We start from the raw sequence: 16,390 nt of genomic DNA, 5'->3' as shown, positions 1-16,390 counted from the left end.
GAATTTCTCCATGGAATTTTGGACGTTCTCCATGGAATTTCTCCGCGGAATTTTTGACGTTCTTCATGGAATTTCTTCGCCAAAATTTTTCTCGTTCTCCATGGAATTTTTGACGTTCTCCGTGGAATTTCTCCGCCAAATTTTTGTCGTTCTCCGCGGAATTTTTGACGTTCCCCATGGAATTTCTCCGCGGGTTTTTTTGACGTTCTCCGTGGAATTTCTCCGCGGAATTTTTGACGTCCCCCGTCCTCTTTCGCAGAGCGGAACCTGAACCCCAAGGCGGCGTGCCTGAAGCGGCGCGAGGAGGAGAAAGTGTCCTCGGAGCCGCCGCCGCTGGCGCTGGCCGGGCCTCACCCCGGCATGGGCGACGCCGGCAACCACATGGGGCAGATGTAGAGAGGTCAGGGGGGGATTGGGGAAAATTGGGGGAAAATTGGGAAAATTTGGGGGAAATTGGGGAAAATTGGGGAAAAAATGGGGGAATTGGGGGGAAATTGGGGAAAAATTGGGGGGAAATTGCGGAAAAATTGGAATAAAATGGGGGGAATTGGAAAAATTGGGAGAAAATTGGGGGAAATTCGGGAAAATTTGGGGGAAAAATGGAATAAAAATGAGAAAATTGGGGGGAAATTGGGGGAAAATTGGAATAAAATGGGGGGGGGAAATTGGAAAAATTGGGGTAAATTGGGGGAAAATTGGGATAAAAATGGGAAAATTGGGGGAAATTGGGGAAAAATTGGGGGAAAATGGGGGTTTGGGATAAAAATGGAGGAAAATGGGGAAAATTTGGGGGGAAATTGGGAGAAATTTGGGGAAATTGGGGGGGAATGGGAAAAATGGGGGAAAATTTGGATAAAAATGAGAAAATTGGGAAAAATTTGGGGACATTTGGGGAAAAATTGGGATAAAATGGGCGGAAATTGGGGAAAATTTGGGGAAAATTAGGGGAAATTTGGGGGAAAATTGGGATAAAAATGAGAAAATTGGAAAAAAATTGGGGAAATTTGGGGAAAAATTGGGATAACAATGGGAAAAATGGGGGAAAATTGGGGAAAATATGGGGGGAAACTGGGAAAAATGGGGAGAAAATTGGGGAAAAATTGGGAAAATTGGGGGGGAAAATGGGAAAAATTGGGGAAAAATTGGGATAAAATGGGATAAAATTGGGAAAATTTGGGGAAAAATTGGGGAAAAAATGGGGGGAAAATTGGATAAAAATGGGGGAAAATTTCGGAAAAATTGAGAAAAATTTGTATTAAAATGAGGAAAAATTTTGGATAAAAATGGGGAAAAAATGGGAATATTTTGGGAAAAATTGGAATAAAATTGGGATAAAAATGGGAAAATTGAGATAAAAATTAGGAAAGAATGGGGAAAAAATTGGGATAAAAATGAGAAAAAATGGGGAAAATTTGGGGGGAAATTGGGATAAAATTGGGGAAATTTGGGGGAAAATTGGGAAAAAAATTGGGATAAAAATGGGAAACTTTTGGGAAAAAATCCAATTTTTAAACCCCAAAATTTCTTTTTTTTTTTCCCTCCAGGTTTTGGCCAAACCCCGACCCTACAAAAAATATTTTTTTTTTTTTTTGTTTTGTTTTGGTTTTTTTTTTTTTTTTGGATTTTTTGTAAAATATCGACAAGTCTGAGGAATTCCACGATCGCAGACGCGCCAAAATCCGGCCGGAAATTCCAAAAAAAAAAACAAAAAAAAAAGGAAAAATTGGGAATTTTGGATCCACACTGTGGGATGATTTTTGTGCCTAAAAAAAAAAAAACAAAAAAAGAAAAAAAAAACAAAAAAAAAAGAAAAAAAAAAGAAAAAAAAATGAAATAAATTCGTGGTTTTTGGGGGTTTTTGTGGGGGTGGGGGAAAAATGGGGAAAATTGGGGGGAAAAGAGGGAAAAATGAGAATAAAATGGGGGAAAATTTGGGGAAAATTGGGCAGAAAATGGGGAAAAATTGGGGGAAAATTGGGGAAAAATTGGGGGAAAATTGGGGAAAAATTGGGGGAAATTGGGGAAAAATTGGAATAAAATTGGGGAAAATTTGGGGGAAAATTGGGGAAAATTTGGGGGAAAATGGGCGAACAAATGAAGAAAAAATGAGAATAAAATGGGGGAAAAGTGGAATAAAATTGGGGAAAATTTGGGGGGAAAATAAGGAAAAAATGGGGAAAAATTGGGAAAAAATTGGAATAAAAATTTGGGGGAAAATGGGGAAAAATGAGGTAAAAAATGGAGGGAAATTGGGGAAAATTGGGAAAAAAAATGGGAAAAATTGGAATAAAAATGGCGGCGAAAATGAGAAAAAATGGGGAAACAATGGGGGAAATTGGGGGGGAAAAGGGAAAAATGGGGGGAAAATTGGAATAAAAATCGGGAAAATTTGAGGGGAAAAATGAGGCAAAAATGCAAAAAAATGGGGGAAAATTGGGAAAAAATTGGGGAAAAAATGGCAAAAAATGGGGAAAAAATGGGAGAAATTGGGGGGAAAAGAAAGGGGGAAAATTGGGAAAAATTTGGTAAGAAATGGCGGAAAATTGGGGAAAAAAAATTGGGGAAAAAATGGGAAAAAATTGGGGAAAAATGGGAAAAAATTGGGGGAAAATTGGAAAAAAATTGGGGAAAAATGGGAAAATGGGAAAAATTTGGGAAAAATGGGTATAAAAATTGGTAAAAAATGGGAAAAATGGGGGGAAATTGGGAAAATAATTGGGAAAAATGGGAAAAATTGGGGAAATTTTTGGGAAAAAATGGGGGAAAATTTGGAAAAAAATGGGGGGAAATTGGGGAAATTTTAGGGAAAATTGGGATAAAAATGGGGAAAAATTTGGGAGAAGAATGGGAAAAAATGGGCAAAAATTGGGGAAAAAATCGGAAAAATTGGGAAAAATTGGCGGAAAAAGGGGAAAAATTGGGGGGGGGAATTTGGGGAAAAATTGGGGGAAATTGGGAAAATTTGGGAAAAAATGGGTAAAAATTTGGGGGAAAATTGGGAAAAATTGGGGGAAATTGGTAGAAAATAGGGGAAAATTTTGGGGATAAATTGGGGAAAATTGGGCAAAAATTGGGGGAAAATTGTGGAAAAATGGGGGGAAATGGCGAAAAAATGGGGAAAAATTGGGAATAAAGTGGGGAAAAACTGGGAAAAAATTGGGGGAAAACTGGGAAAAAATTGGGGGAAAATTGGGGGAAAATGGGAAAAAATTGGCGGAAAACCAGGAAAAAAAAGGGGGAAAATTGGGAAAAAATTGGGGAAAAAATTTGGGAAAAATGGGAAAAAATGGGGATAAATTGGGGAAAATTGGGTGAAAAATGGGGGAAAATTGGGGAAAAATTAGGAAAAATATTGGAAAAATTTGGGATAAATTGGGATAAAAATGGAGAAAAAAATGGGAAAAAATGGGAAAAATTTGGGGGAAAATTGGGAAAAAAATGGAGAAAAAATGGGAGAAAATGGGAAAAATTTGGGGAAAATTGGGAAAAAAATTGGGGAAAAAATGGAGAAAAATGGGGAAAAAATGGGAAAAAATGGGGAAAAAATGGGGAAAAAATGGGGAAAAAATGGGAAAAAAATGGGAAAAAATTCCCCAAACTGGGAATAATAAAAATGAATAAAAAAAAGAGAAAAAAGGTGAAAAAAGCTTAAAAAAAAGCAGCAACTGGACAGTTGCACTTTGTTGCAATGTGTGGCTGAGTGCCTCGATTTCCCCTGGATTGCTTTGGGTGTTCCCTGAGGTGTGGAAGTGGCCGGGAAATGGGAAAAATTGGGGGAAAATTGGGGAAAATTGGGAAAAAATTGGGGAAAAATTTGGGGAAATTGGGGAAAATTGGGGATAAATTGGGGAAAAATTGGGGGGAAAATGGGGAAAAATTGGGGAAAATTTTGGGGATAAAACGGGGAAAATTGGGCAAAAGTTGGGCGAAAAAATGGGGAAAATTGGGGAAATTTGGGGAAACAAAAGGGGAAAAATTGGGGAAAAAATAGGAAAAAAGGGCAAAAATTTGGGGGGAAAATGGGGAAAAATGGGAAAAAATGGGAAAAAATTGGGGGAAAACCGAAAAAAAAAAGGGGAAAAATTGGGAAAAAATTGGGGAAAAATTTTGGGAAAAATGGGAAAAAAATGGGAAAAAATGGGGAAAAATTGGGGGAAAACCGGAAAAAAAAAAAAAGGGAAAAATTGGGAATAAAGTGGGGAAAAACTGGGAAAAAATTGGGGGAAAACTGGGGAAAAATTGGGAAAAAAATTGGGGGAAAAATGGAGAAAAATAGGGAAAAATGGGGAAAAAATGGGGGAAAAATTGGGCAAAAAATGGGAAAAAAATGGGAAAAAATTCCCAAAAATGGGAATATTAAAAACGAGTAAAAAAATGGAAAAAAGGTGAAAAAAGCTAAAAAAAAAACAGCAACTGGACAGTTGCACTTTGTTGCAATGTGTGGCTGAGTGCCTCGATTTCCCCTGGATTGCTTTGGGTGTTCCCTGAGGTGTGGAAGTGGCCGGGAGCGGGTCGGGAATGGCGGAATGTTCCGGAAAGGTTCTCGGCGCTGGCGCGCCTCTCCTGGAGTTTTCATGTCCATGAGAGTTCTTGGAGCAATAAATGTGGCGTTTTTTAATAGAGACTCTGCGCTCATTGGGGAGTGGGGAACAAATGGGGACATTTGGGGAAAATGGGGAAAAATGGGGGAAATTGGGGGAAAAATTGGGGAAAATGGGGAAAAATTGGGGAAAAATTGGGGAAAAATGGGGAAAAATTTGGGCAAAAATTGGAGAAAATTGGGAAAAAATTGGGAAAAAGTTGGGGAAAATTGGGGGAAAATTGGGGTAAAATTGGGGGAAAATGGGGGAAAATGGGGAAAAAATGGGGGAAAATTGGGGGAAAAATGGGGGGAAAATGGAAAAATTTGGGGAAAAATTTGGGGGAAAATTGGCAAAAAATTGGGATAAAATTGGGTAAAATTGGTACAAAAAATTGGGAAAAATTGGGGGAAAATTGTTCAAAAATTGGGGAAAAAATGGGGAAAATTGGGGAAGAAATGGGGGAAAAAATGGGAATAAATTGGGAAAATTTGGAAAAATTTGGGATAAAGATGAGGGAAAATTTGGGTAAAAAATGGGGAAAAATTGGGAAAAAATAAGGAAAAATTTGGGCAAAAATTGGGGAAAATTGGGGGAAAATGGTAAAAAATGAGGAAAAAATGGGGAAAAATGGGGGGAAATTTGGGGAAAAATTTGGTAAAAATTGGGGAAAATTTGGGGGGAAATTGGGGGAAAATTGGGGAAAAATGGGGAAAAATGGTAAAAAAATGAGGAAAACATGGGGAAAAATTGGGAAAAAAAAAAGGGGAAAAATTTGGTAAAAAAAATGGGAAAAAATTGGGAAAATTAGGCAAAAATTGGGACAAAATTTTGGAAAAATTGGGAAAAAATTGGGAAAAAATTGGGAAAAAAATGGGAAAAAATTGGGACAAAAATGGGGAAAAATTGGGAAAAAATTGGGGGGAAAAAGGGCAAAGTGTGGGGCAAAGGTGGGGATGAAAGTGGGCAGGGATTGGGGAATTGGGGAATGTTCCGGAAAGGTTCTCGGCGCTGGCGCCTCTCCTGGAGTTTTCATGTCCATGAGAGTTCTTGGAGCAATAAATGTGGCGTTTTTTAATAGAGACTCTGCGCTCATTGGGGAGTGGGGAACACATGGGGACATTTGGGGAAAATGGGGAAAAATGGGGAAAAATGGGGAAATTGGGGGGAAAAATGGGGGAAAATTGGGGAAAAAATGGGGAAAAATCGGAAAAAGAGGAAAAAATGGGGGGAAAATGGGGAAAATTGGGGAAAAATTGGGAAAAAAATTGGGAAAAAATGGGGAAAAATTGGGGGGAAAATGGTGGAAAAATGGGGGAAAATTGGGAAAAATTGGGGGAAAATTGGGGGGAAATTGGGGAAAACTGGGAAAAAAATTGGGAAAAATTTGGGAAAATGTGGGGGAAAATTGGGAGACAATTTAGGAGAAAAATGGGAAAAAGTGCAGAAAAAATGGGGGAAAAATGGGGAAAATTAGGAAAAAATGGGTAAAAAATTGGGAAAAATGGGGGAAAATTTGGGGAAAAATTGGGGAAAATTGGGGGAAATTGAGAGAAAATTTGGGAAAATTTTGGGGAAAATTGGGGAAAAATTGGGGAAATTTTGCAGAATATTTCAGGAAATTTGGGGAGAAATTTGGGAAAAAGTTGGAGAAAAATGGGGGAAAATTGGGAAAAAAGTGGGAAAAAGTTGGGAAAAAGTGGGGGAAAATTGGGGAAAAGTTGGGGAAGGAATGGGGAAAAAATGGACAAAAATTTGGAAAATTTTGGATAAAGATGAGGGAAAAAACGGGAAAAATTGGGAAAAATTTGGGAAAAATTGGGAAAAATTAGGGAAAATTGGGAAAAAATTGGGGAAAAATGGGGGAAAATTGGGGGAAAATTGGGGAAAATTGGGGAAAATTGGGGGAAAAAATGGGGAAAAATTGGGGGAAAATGAGGAAAAAATGGGGAAAAATGGGGGAAAGTTGGGGAAAAATTGGGGAAAAACTGGGGAAAAATTGGGCAAAAAATGGGAAAAGAATGGGGGAAAATTGGGGGAAAATTGAAGAAAAATTGGTAAAAAATGAGGAAAAAATGGGGGAAAAAATGGGGGAAAATTGGGGAAAATTGGGGAAAATTGGGGGAAATTGGGGAAAAATTGGGGAAAAATTGGAGAAAAATTGGGGAAAATTTAGGAAAAATTGGGGAAAAAATGGGAAAAATTGGGAGAAATTTGGGAAAAATTGGGATAAAAATGGAGAAAAAATGGGAAAAATTTGGGGGAAAATTGGGGAAAAAATTGGGAAAATTGGGGGGAAATTGGGAAAAAATTGGGGAAAAATTTGGGAAAAAAAGGGAAAATTGGTGAAAAATTGGTAAAAAAATTGGGGAAAAATGGGAAAAAATTTCGGGAAAAATTGGGGGAAATTTAGGAAAAATTGGGGGAAAAATGGGAAAATTGGGAAAAATTTGGTAAAAAAATTGGGGAAAAAATGGGGAAAAATTGGGAAAAAAATTGGGGAAAAAATAGGAAAAAATTGGGGGAAAAATGGGGAAAAATTTGGGAAAAAATTGGGGGGAAAAAGGGCAAAGTGTGGGGCAAAGGTGGGGATGAAAGTGGGCAGGGATTGGGGAATTGGGGAATGTTCCGGAAAGGTTCTCGGGCGCTGGCGCCTCTCCTGGAGTTTTCATGTCCATGAGAGTTCTTGGAGCAATAAATGTGGCGTTTTTTAATAGAGACTCTGCGCTCATTGGGGAGTGGGGAACACATGGGGACATTTGGGGAAATGGGGAAAAATGGGGAAAAATGGGGAAAATGGGGGAAAAATGGGGAAAATTTGGGGAAAAATTGGGGGAAATTGGGGAAAAATGGGAAAAAATGAGGGAAAAATGGTAAAAAAAATAGGAAATATTGGGGGGAAAATGGGGGGAACAATGGGCAAAATGGGAAAAAATTGGGAAAAAATGGGGAAAAATTGGGGGAAAATTGGGAAAAAATTGGGCAAAAAATGGGAAAAGAATGGGGGAAAATTGGGGGAAAAATTGAAGAAAAATTGGGAAAAAATTTGGATAAAATTGGGAAAAAATGGGGGAAGGGGAAAATTTGGGGAAAATTGGGGGAAAATTGGGGGGAAATTGCGGAAAAATGGGGGAAATTGGGGGAAAATCGGGGAAAAAAAAGGAAAAATTGGGAAAATTTGGAAAAATTTGGGATAAAGATGAGGGAAAATTTGAGTAAAAATGGGGAAAAATTGGGGAAAAATAAGGAAAAATTTGGGCAAAAAATGGGGAAAATTGGGAAAAATTGGGAAAAAAGTGGGGGAAAATTTGGGGGAAATTGGGGAAAAATTGGGGAAAATTGGGGAAAAATTGGGGAAAATTGGGGAAAATTGGGGAAAAATTGGGGAAAAAATTGGGAAAATGAGGAAAAATTGGGGAAAAAATGGGGGAAAATTGGGGGGAAATTGGGGAAAATGGGGAAAAATGGGAAAAATTGGGGGAAATTGGGGAAAAATTGGGGAAAATTGGGTGAAAAATGGGAAAAGAATGGGGGAAAATTGGGGAAAATTGGGGATTAAATGGGGAAAAAATTGGTAAAAATTGGGAAAAAAATTGGGGAAAAAATGGAAAAATGGGGGGAAAATTTGGGGGAAAATTGGGGAAAAATGCGCAAAAATTGGGCAAAAATTGGGCAAAAATTGGGGAAAAAATGGGGGGAAATTGGGGGGGGAATGAGGAAAAATGGTGAAAAAAAGAGGAAAAATTGGGGGAAATGAGGGAAAAATTGGAGAAAAAATGGGGGGGAAATTGAGCAAAAAATTGGGGGGAAAATTTAGAAAATTTTGGGGAAAATTGGGGGAAAATGAGGAAAATTTGGGGAAAACATGGGGGAAAATTGGGAAAAAATGGGGGGAATGAGGGGAAAATTGGGGGGGAAAGTGACAAAAATTGGGGGAAAATGAGGAAAAAATGGGGGGAAAATTTGGAATAAAATGGGGGAAAGTTAGGGGGAAAATGAGGAAAAAATGGTGAAAAAAAAGAGGAAAAAATTGGGAAAAAAATCGGGGAAATTTGGGGGGAAATTGCGGGAAAATTGGGGGGAAAATGGGGGAAAAAGAGGAAAAATGAGGGGAAAATGGGAATAAAAATGGGGGGGAAATTGAGAAAAAAAATGGGGAAATTGGGAAAAATTTGAGGAAAATTGGGAAAAAAAATGGAATAAAATGGGGGAAAATTGTGAAAAAAATTTGGAATAAAATGGGAAAAAATTGGGGTAAAATTTGGAATAAAATGGGGGAAAATTGAGAAAAAAATTGGGGAAATTTTGAGGGAAAATTGGGGGAAAATTTGAGGGAAAATTGGGAAAAAATTGGGGGAAATTGGGGAAGAAATGAGGAAAAAAAGGTGAAAAAAAAAATGAAATTCCTGAATTTTTTTTAAATGCAATTTTAAAGAGTTGTTTGGGTTTTTTTTGGTTTTTTTTTACAGAATTCCCACCTCAAAATATAAAAACTTTATTCGAATATTTCAACAAATTCCTACATTTTTGATTCTTCTTCTTTTTTCCTTGGATTCTTCTCCTTGCAATTCCTGCGGGGCAAAAAAAAAAAATTGGGATAAATCCCAAAAAATTCTCATTTTTTCCCCTAAAAAATTCTATTTTTCCCCCCCAAAAAATTCAAATTTTTTCCCTCAAAAATTCCCATTTTTTCCCCCAAAATTCCAAATTTTCCCCCCCAAATTCTCATTTTTTCCCCAAAAAATCCCTTTTTTTCCCCCAAAAAAATCCCATTTTTTTCCTTTAAATTCCAATTTCTCCCAAAATTTCCATTTTCTCCCAAAAAATCCCATTTGTTTTCCTTTAAAATTCCCATTTTTTGGTCAAAAATTCCCATTGTCCCCCCGCAAAATTCCCATTTTTTCCCCCAAAAATTCCAATTTTTCTCAAAAAATTTTCCAATTTCTTCCCCCAAAAATTCCCATTTTTTCTCCAAAAATTCCATTTTTTCTTCCAAAAATTTCCAATTTTTCCCCCCCAAAAATCCCTTTTTTTTTCCTTTAAAATTCCCATTTTTTCCTTTAAAATTCCAAATTTTTCCCCAAAAAATCCCAAAATTTACCCCCAAAATTTCCCAATTTTTCCCCCCAAAATTCCCAATTTCTTTCCCCCTAAAATTCCCATGTTTTCCCCAAAAAAATCCCATTTTCCCCCTCAAAAATTCCCATTTTTCCCCCAAAAATTCCAAATTTTTCCCCCCCAAAATTCCATTTTTTTTCACCAAAAAAAATCCCATTTCCCCCCAAAAATCCCATTTTATTTTTTCCTTTAAAATTCCATTTTCTTCCCCAAAAATTCCCATTTTCCCCCTCAAAAACTCCCATTTTCCCCCTCAAAAACTCCCATTTTCCCCCTCAAAAATTCCCATTTTTTCCCCCAAAAATTCCATTTTTTTTCACCAAAAAAAATCCCATTTCCCCCCAAAAATCCCATTTTATTTTTTCCTTTAAAATTCCATTTTCTTCCCCAAAAATTCCCATTTTCCCCCTCAAAAATTCCCATTTTCCCCCTCAAAATTCCATTTTTTTCCCCCAAAAATTCCATTTCTTTTCACCAAAAAAATCCCATTTCCCCCCAAAAATCCCATTTTATTTTTTCCTTTAAAATTCCATTTTCTTCCCCAAAAATTCCCATTTTCCCCCCTCAAAAATTCCCATTTTCCCCCCAAAAAATTCCAAATTTTTCCCCCAAAATTCCCGATTTTTTCCTTTAAAATTCCCATTTTTCCCCCCAAAAAATTCCCATTTTTTTTCCTTTAAAATTCCAATTTTTTTCCTTTAAAATTCCCAATTTTTCCCCCTCAAAATTCCCATTTTCCCCACAAAATTTCCATTTTTTGGTCAAAAATTCCCATTTTTCCCCCAAAAATTCCAGTTTTTGGTCAAAAATTCCCATTTCTTTCTCCAAATTCCCATTTTTAGTCAAAAATTCCCATTTTCCCCCTCAAAATCCCCATTTTATCCCCGAAAATTCTCATTTTTTATCCCATTTTCCCCCAAAAATGCTCATTTTCGCCCCAAAATTTCCATTTTATCCTCCAAAATTCTCATCTTATCCTCAAAATTCCTCTTTTCACCCTCACAATTTCCCATTTTTCCCCTCAACATTCTCATTTTTTGGTCAAAAATTCCCATTTTCCCCCTCAAAATTCCCATTTTATCCCCCCAAAAGACTCATTTTCCCCTGAAAATTCTCATTTTTCCCTCAAAAATTCCATTTTTTGGTCAAAAATTCCCATTTTCCCCCTCAAAATTCCCATTTTATCCCCCCAAAAGGCTCATTTTCCCCTGAAAATTCTCATTTTTCCCTCAAAAATTCCATTTTTTGGTCAAAAATTCCCATTTTCCCCCTCAAAATCCCCATTTTATCCCCCCAAAATACTCATTTTCCCCTGAAAATTCTCATTTTTCCCTCCAAATTTCCATTTTTTGGTCAAAATTCCCATTTCCCCCCCTCAAAATTCGCATTTTATCTTCCAAAATTCCCATTTTCCCCTCCTAATCTTCCCACCCCCCCCCCCAAATCTTCATTTCTCCCCCAAAATCCTCATTTTTCTCCCCAAAATTTCTATTTTATCCTCCAAAATTCTCATTTTGCCCTCAAAAATTCCCATTTTTCCAAAAAAAATTCCCATTTTCCCCCAATTTTCCCCCAAAAAAAACGATTCTTACCTGAAGATTCCCCTCACAAATCCTCGACCGCGGAGCATTTCCAACTCGAACGCACCCACAGCGCAGCACTGCAACAACACAAAACCAACATTTAACATTTCATTTTTTGAACCTGACCACACTCATCGATTAAAATCGAAGGAATTCTTTAATTATTTCATTAAAAATTTAATTAAATTGGAATTATTTTCCAGCCAAACAGCGGCTTTCCCCTCAGAGCCGCCGCTTCCCCCCTCAGAGCCGCCGCCATCTTTGCTCCCCCCTCCTCCTCCTCCCGTTTTTCCCGCGCTCATCTCCTCGGCCGCTCCTCTGGCAATGGCGCCTCCGTGAATTCCCGACCTTTTCTCGGGAGCTCATCCCGGGAATGTTACCGGGAACGGAAATGGGAAAAGGGAAGGAGACCGGACGTGGTATGGCTGCACTTGCTCGGTCTTAACGCCGGATGAGGCGGGGAGGGGGAAACCGGCATGGAGCCCGCGGATAAAAGCAGGGAAGGGAAACGGCGAATTCGGCTTCCCTGGGGTCCCTTTATGCCTTGTGGGGTCCCGCCATGATTCCCCCTCAGGGGGTCCCGCTCCGGTTTTTTCCCTCAGGAATTCCGCCATGGCTCCCTTCAGCGGTATCGCTCCGGTTTCTCCCCTCAGGAATCCCGCCATGGCTCCCCTTAGGGGTCTCCGGTTTCCCCTCTCCCTTCAGGGGTCTCCGGTTTTCCCCTCAGGAATCCCGCCATGGCTCCCCTTAGGGGTCTCCGGTTTCCCCTCAGGAATTCCGCCATGGCTCCCTTCAGGGGTCTCCGGTTCCCCCTTTAGGGCTCCCGCCATAATTTCCCCTCAGGATTCTCCCTCCGCTTCCCCCTCAGGGGTCCCGCCATTGGTCCCCGCTCCGGTTTTCCCCTCAGGGATCCGGCTCCGGTTTTCCCCTCACGGGTCCCGCCATGGGTCCCCTCAGAGGTCTCCGGTTTCCCATTTAGGGCTCCCGCCACTGATCCCGCTCCGGTTTTCCCCTCACGGTTCCGCCATTGGTCCCCGCTCCGGTTTTCCCCCTCAGGAATCCCGCCATAGTTCCCCGTCACGGGTCCCGCTCCGGTTTTCCCCTCAGGAATCCGGCTCCGGTTTCCCCCTCAGGGGTCCCGCCATTGGTCCCCCGCTCCGGTTTTCCCCTCAGGAATCGGGCTCCGGTTTCCCCCTCAGGGGTCCCGCCATTGGTCCCCGCTCCGGTTTTCCCCTCAGGAATCCGGCTCCGGTTTCCCCTCAGGGGTCCCGCCATTGGTCCCGTTACGGTTTTCCCCTCAGGAATCCGGCTCCGGTTTCCCCTCAGGGGTCCCGCCACTGGTCCCGTTGAGGTTTTCCCCTCAGGAATCCGGCTCCGGTTTCCCCTCAGGGGTCCCGCCATTGGTCCCGTTCCGGTTTTCCCCTCAGGAATCCGACTCCGGTTTCCCCTCAGGGGTCCCGCTCCGGTTTTCCCCTCAGGGGTCCCGCCATGGCTCCCCCTCAGGGGTCCCGCCATTGGTCCCGTTCCGGTTTTCCCCTCAGGAATCCGGCTCCGGTTTCCCCTCAGGGGTCCCGCTCCGGTTTTCCCCTCAGGGGTCCCCGCCATGGCTCCCCCTCAGGGGGTCCCGCCATTGGTCCCGTTCCGGTTTTCCCCCTCAGGAATCCGGCTCCGGTTTCCCCTCAGGGGTCTCGCTCTCCGGTCCCACCGTGAGCCCCGCCATGGTTTCTCCTCAAGGGTCTCTCACTGAGGTTCCCGCTCCGGTTCCCCCTTCAAAGCTCCCGCTCCGTTTTTCCCCTCTGGGCTCCCGCCATGGTTTCCCCTCACGGTTCCCGCTCCGAGCCCCGCCGTACCCCGGCGGCCGCCGCGGTCCCGCCCCCGCTGTCTCTCTATGGTGCGGCGCGGCCGCTCTGCCCCGCTCGGAGGCCGCTCTCGGGCCGGGCCGGGCTCGCCCCGGCGGCTGCGCGCGCAGCCCGCGCTCCTGGCGCCGCGCGCCCGCTCCGCCATCGCCGCGGGGTCCCGGCCCCGGGCCCAACCGGGCCGGCAGCACCGAGCGGCTCCGGTAACAACCAACGGCCCAAGCGGGCCGGCAAGCCCGGGCCGCAGCGGCCCCGTCCCGCCGGGCCGGCGCATGGAGAAGCCCGGCAGGATGGACTGTCCCGCGCTGCCTCCCGGCTGGAAGAAGGAAGAGGTGATCCGCAAGTCGGGCCTGAGCGCCGGCAAGAGCGATGTCTATTACTTCAGGTACGGGCCCGAGGGATCCCGGTGCGGTTGCCGAGGTTCGGGGGTTCCCGGAGGCGCGGCTGGGGCAGGGACGGTGCGGTCGGTGCCTCACACGCCGCCGGGCCGGCTGTCAGAGCTCACTCGCTTCCGCCATGGCTCTGGCAGGGTTGTCCTGTCACGGAGCGATTCCGGTTCCCTGTGTGAGGGGAGCGCGGGCTCCTGTCAGAGGAGGGGGGGGGGAGCTCGGGGTGATTCCGGTTCATTTGCTGAGGGGAACCGGGCTCTCTTCACGGGGAAATCCCGGAGTTTTGTCACGGAGCGGTTCCGGTTCTTTCTGAGGGGAACCGGGCTCTCTTCACGGGAAATCCCGGTTTTTCTGAGGGAGAACCGGGCTCTTTTCACGGGGTTATCCCGGTTTTTCTGAGGGAGAACCGGGCTCTTTTAACGTGGAAATCCCGGGATTTTGTCACGGGACGGTTCCGGTTCTTTTCTGAGGGGATTCCGGTTCTTTCTGCGGAAGAACCGGGCTCTTTTCACGGGACGGTTCCGGTTCTTTCTGAGGGGAACCGGGCTCTTTTCATGGGGAAATCCCGGGATTTTGTCACGGAGCGGTTCCGGTTCTTTCTGAGGGAGAACCGGGCTCATTTCACGGGGAAATCCCGGAGTTTTAATCATGGGGCGGTTCCGGTTCTTTTCTGAGGGGATTCCGGTTCTTTCTGAGGGGAACCGGGGCTCTTTTCACGGGGGGGAGCTCGGGGCGATTCCGGCTCTGAGGGAGAACCGGACTCTTTTCACGGGATTATCCCGGTTCTCTCTGAGGGGATTCCGGTTCTTTCTGAGGGGAACCGGGGCTCTTTTCACGGGGGGGGAGCTCGGGGCGATTCCGGCTCTCTCTGAGGGAGAACCGGGCTCTTTTCACGGGACGGTTCCGGTTCTTTCTGAGGGGAACCGGGCTCTTTTCACGGGGAAATCCGGAGTTTTGTCACGGAGCGGTTCCGGTTCTTTCTGAGGGAGAACCGGGCTCTTTTCATGGGGAAATCCCGGGATTTTGTCACGGAGCGGTTCCGGTTCTTTTCTGAGGGGATTCCGGTTCTTTCTGAGGGGAACCGGGGCTCTTTTCACGGGATTATCCCGGTTCTTTCTGAGGGGATTCCGGTTCTTTCTGAGGGGAACCGGGCTCTTTTCACGGGGAAATCCCGGAGTTTTGTCACGGAGCGGTTCCGGTTCTTTCTGAGGGGAACCGGGCTCTTTTCACGGGGAAATCCCGGAGTTTTATCATGGGGCGGTTCCGGTTCTTTTCTGAGGGGATTCCGGTTCTTTCTGAGGGGAACCGGGGCTCTTTTCACGGGGGGGAGCTCGGGGCGATTCCGGCTCTGAGGGAGAACCGGACTCTTTTCACGGGATTATCCCGGTTCTCTCTGAGGGGATTCCGGTTCTTTCTGAGGGGAACCGGGGCTCTTTTCACGGGGGGGGAGCTCGGGGCGATTCCGGCTCTCTCTGAGGGAGAACCGGGCTCTTTTCACGGGACGGTTCCGGTTCTTTCTGAGGGGAACCGGGCTCTTTTCACGGGGAAATCCCGGAGTTTTGTCACGGAGCGGTTCCGGTTCTTTCTGAGGGAGAACCGGGCTCTTTTCATGGGGAAATCCCGGGATTTTGTCACGGAGCGGTTCCGGTTCTTTTCTGAGGGGATTCCGGTTCTTTCTGAGGGGAACCGGGGCTCTTTTCACGGGATTATCCCGGTTCTTTCTGAGGGGATTCCGGTTCTTTCTGAGGGGAACCGGGCTCTTTTCACGGGGAAATCCCGGAGTTTTGTCACGGAGCGGTTCCGGTTCTTTCTGAGGGGAACCGGGCTCTTTTCACGGGGAAATCCCGGAGTTTTATCATGGGGCGGTTCCGGTTCTTTTCTGAGGGGATTCCGGCTCTCTCTGAGGGAGAACCGGGCTCTTTTCACGGCATTATTCCGGTTCTTTCTGAGGGGAGAACCGGACTCTTTTCACGGGATTATCCCGGTTCTCTCTGAGGGGATTCCGGTTCTTTCTGAGGGGAACCGGGGGCTCTTTTCACGGGGGGGAGCTCGGGGCGATTCCGGTTCTCTCTGAGGGAGAACCGGGCTCTTTTCACGGGATTATTCCGGTTCTTTCTGAGGGGAACCGAGCTCTTTTCACGGGACGGTTCCGGTTCTTTCTGAGGGAGAACCGGGCTCTTTTCACGGGACGGTTCCGGTTTTTCTGAGGGAGAACCGGGCTCTTTTCACGGCATTATCCCGGTTCTTTCTGAGGGAGAACCGGGCTCTTTTCACGGGATTATTCTCTAAAAATTCCCCGAAAATTCCCAAAAAATTCCCAGAATATTCTCTAAAAAAATCCCTAAAAATTCCCAAAAATTCTCTAAAAATTCCAAAATAAATTGGCAAAACATTCCCAAAAAATCCCCGAAAATTCCCAAAAAAACTCAAAAAATTCCCAAAAAATTCTCAAAAAAAGTCCCAAAAAGTCCCCAAAAAACCCCCAAAATTCCCAAAAAATCCCCCCCAAAAAAACCCCAAAAATTCCCCATTTTTTCCCCAAAATATTTGGAATTTTTCCCGTTTTGGCAGCCCCAGCGGGAAGAAATTCCGCAGCAAGCCGCAGCTGGCGCTACCTGGGCAATTCTGTCGACCTGAGCTCCTTCTGAAAAATTCCCTATAAATTCCCTCAGAAATCTCTAAAAATTCCCTAAAAATTCCCCAAAATTCCCAAAAACTCGCCAAAAAATGCCCAAAAAATTCTCTAAAAAATTCCCAAAAAATTCTCAAAAAATTCCTAAAAAATACCAAAAAATCCCCAAAAATTCTCTAAAAAATCCCTAAAAATTGCCAAAAATTCCCAAAAAAATTCCTAAAAATTCCCT

At 43.8% G+C, this 16,390-nt stretch overlaps 2 protein-coding genes across 2 annotated transcripts in view; both read left to right on the top strand.

Moving 5' to 3' along the window:
- Positions 1-1,723, top strand: part of LOC128802981 (transcription factor 4-like) — a gene marked incomplete at its 5' end in the record, with an annotated part of 30,010 nt that extends 28,287 nt beyond the window's left edge. The window contains 2 exons of the mRNA XM_053969546.1: positions 260-400; positions 1,545-1,723. Of these exons, the coding sequence (XP_053825521.1) occupies positions 260-396 (137 nt within the window). The remainder of the gene's footprint in view (positions 1-259; positions 401-1,544) is intronic.
- Positions 1,724-12,928: 11,205 nt separating this feature from the next.
- LOC128802980 (methyl-CpG-binding domain protein 2-like) lies at positions 12,929-16,174 on the top strand. The gene is given in 3 exon segments (XM_053969545.1): positions 12,929-13,522; positions 16,098-16,133; positions 16,135-16,174. Coding segments are annotated over 3 exon segments (429 nt in total). The 5' UTR covers positions 12,929-13,169.
- Positions 16,175-16,390: the final 216 nt, after the last annotated feature.

The sequence above is a fragment of the Vidua macroura genome, unplaced genomic scaffold, assembly GCF_024509145.1.
Source record: "Vidua macroura isolate BioBank_ID:100142 unplaced genomic scaffold, ASM2450914v1 whyUn_scaffold_235, whole genome shotgun sequence".
Classification (NCBI taxonomy): domain Eukaryota; kingdom Metazoa; phylum Chordata; class Aves; order Passeriformes; family Viduidae; genus Vidua; species Vidua macroura.
Note: the sequence above shows the minus strand (reverse complement) of the source record. Positions and strands in the feature narration are given on the sequence as shown.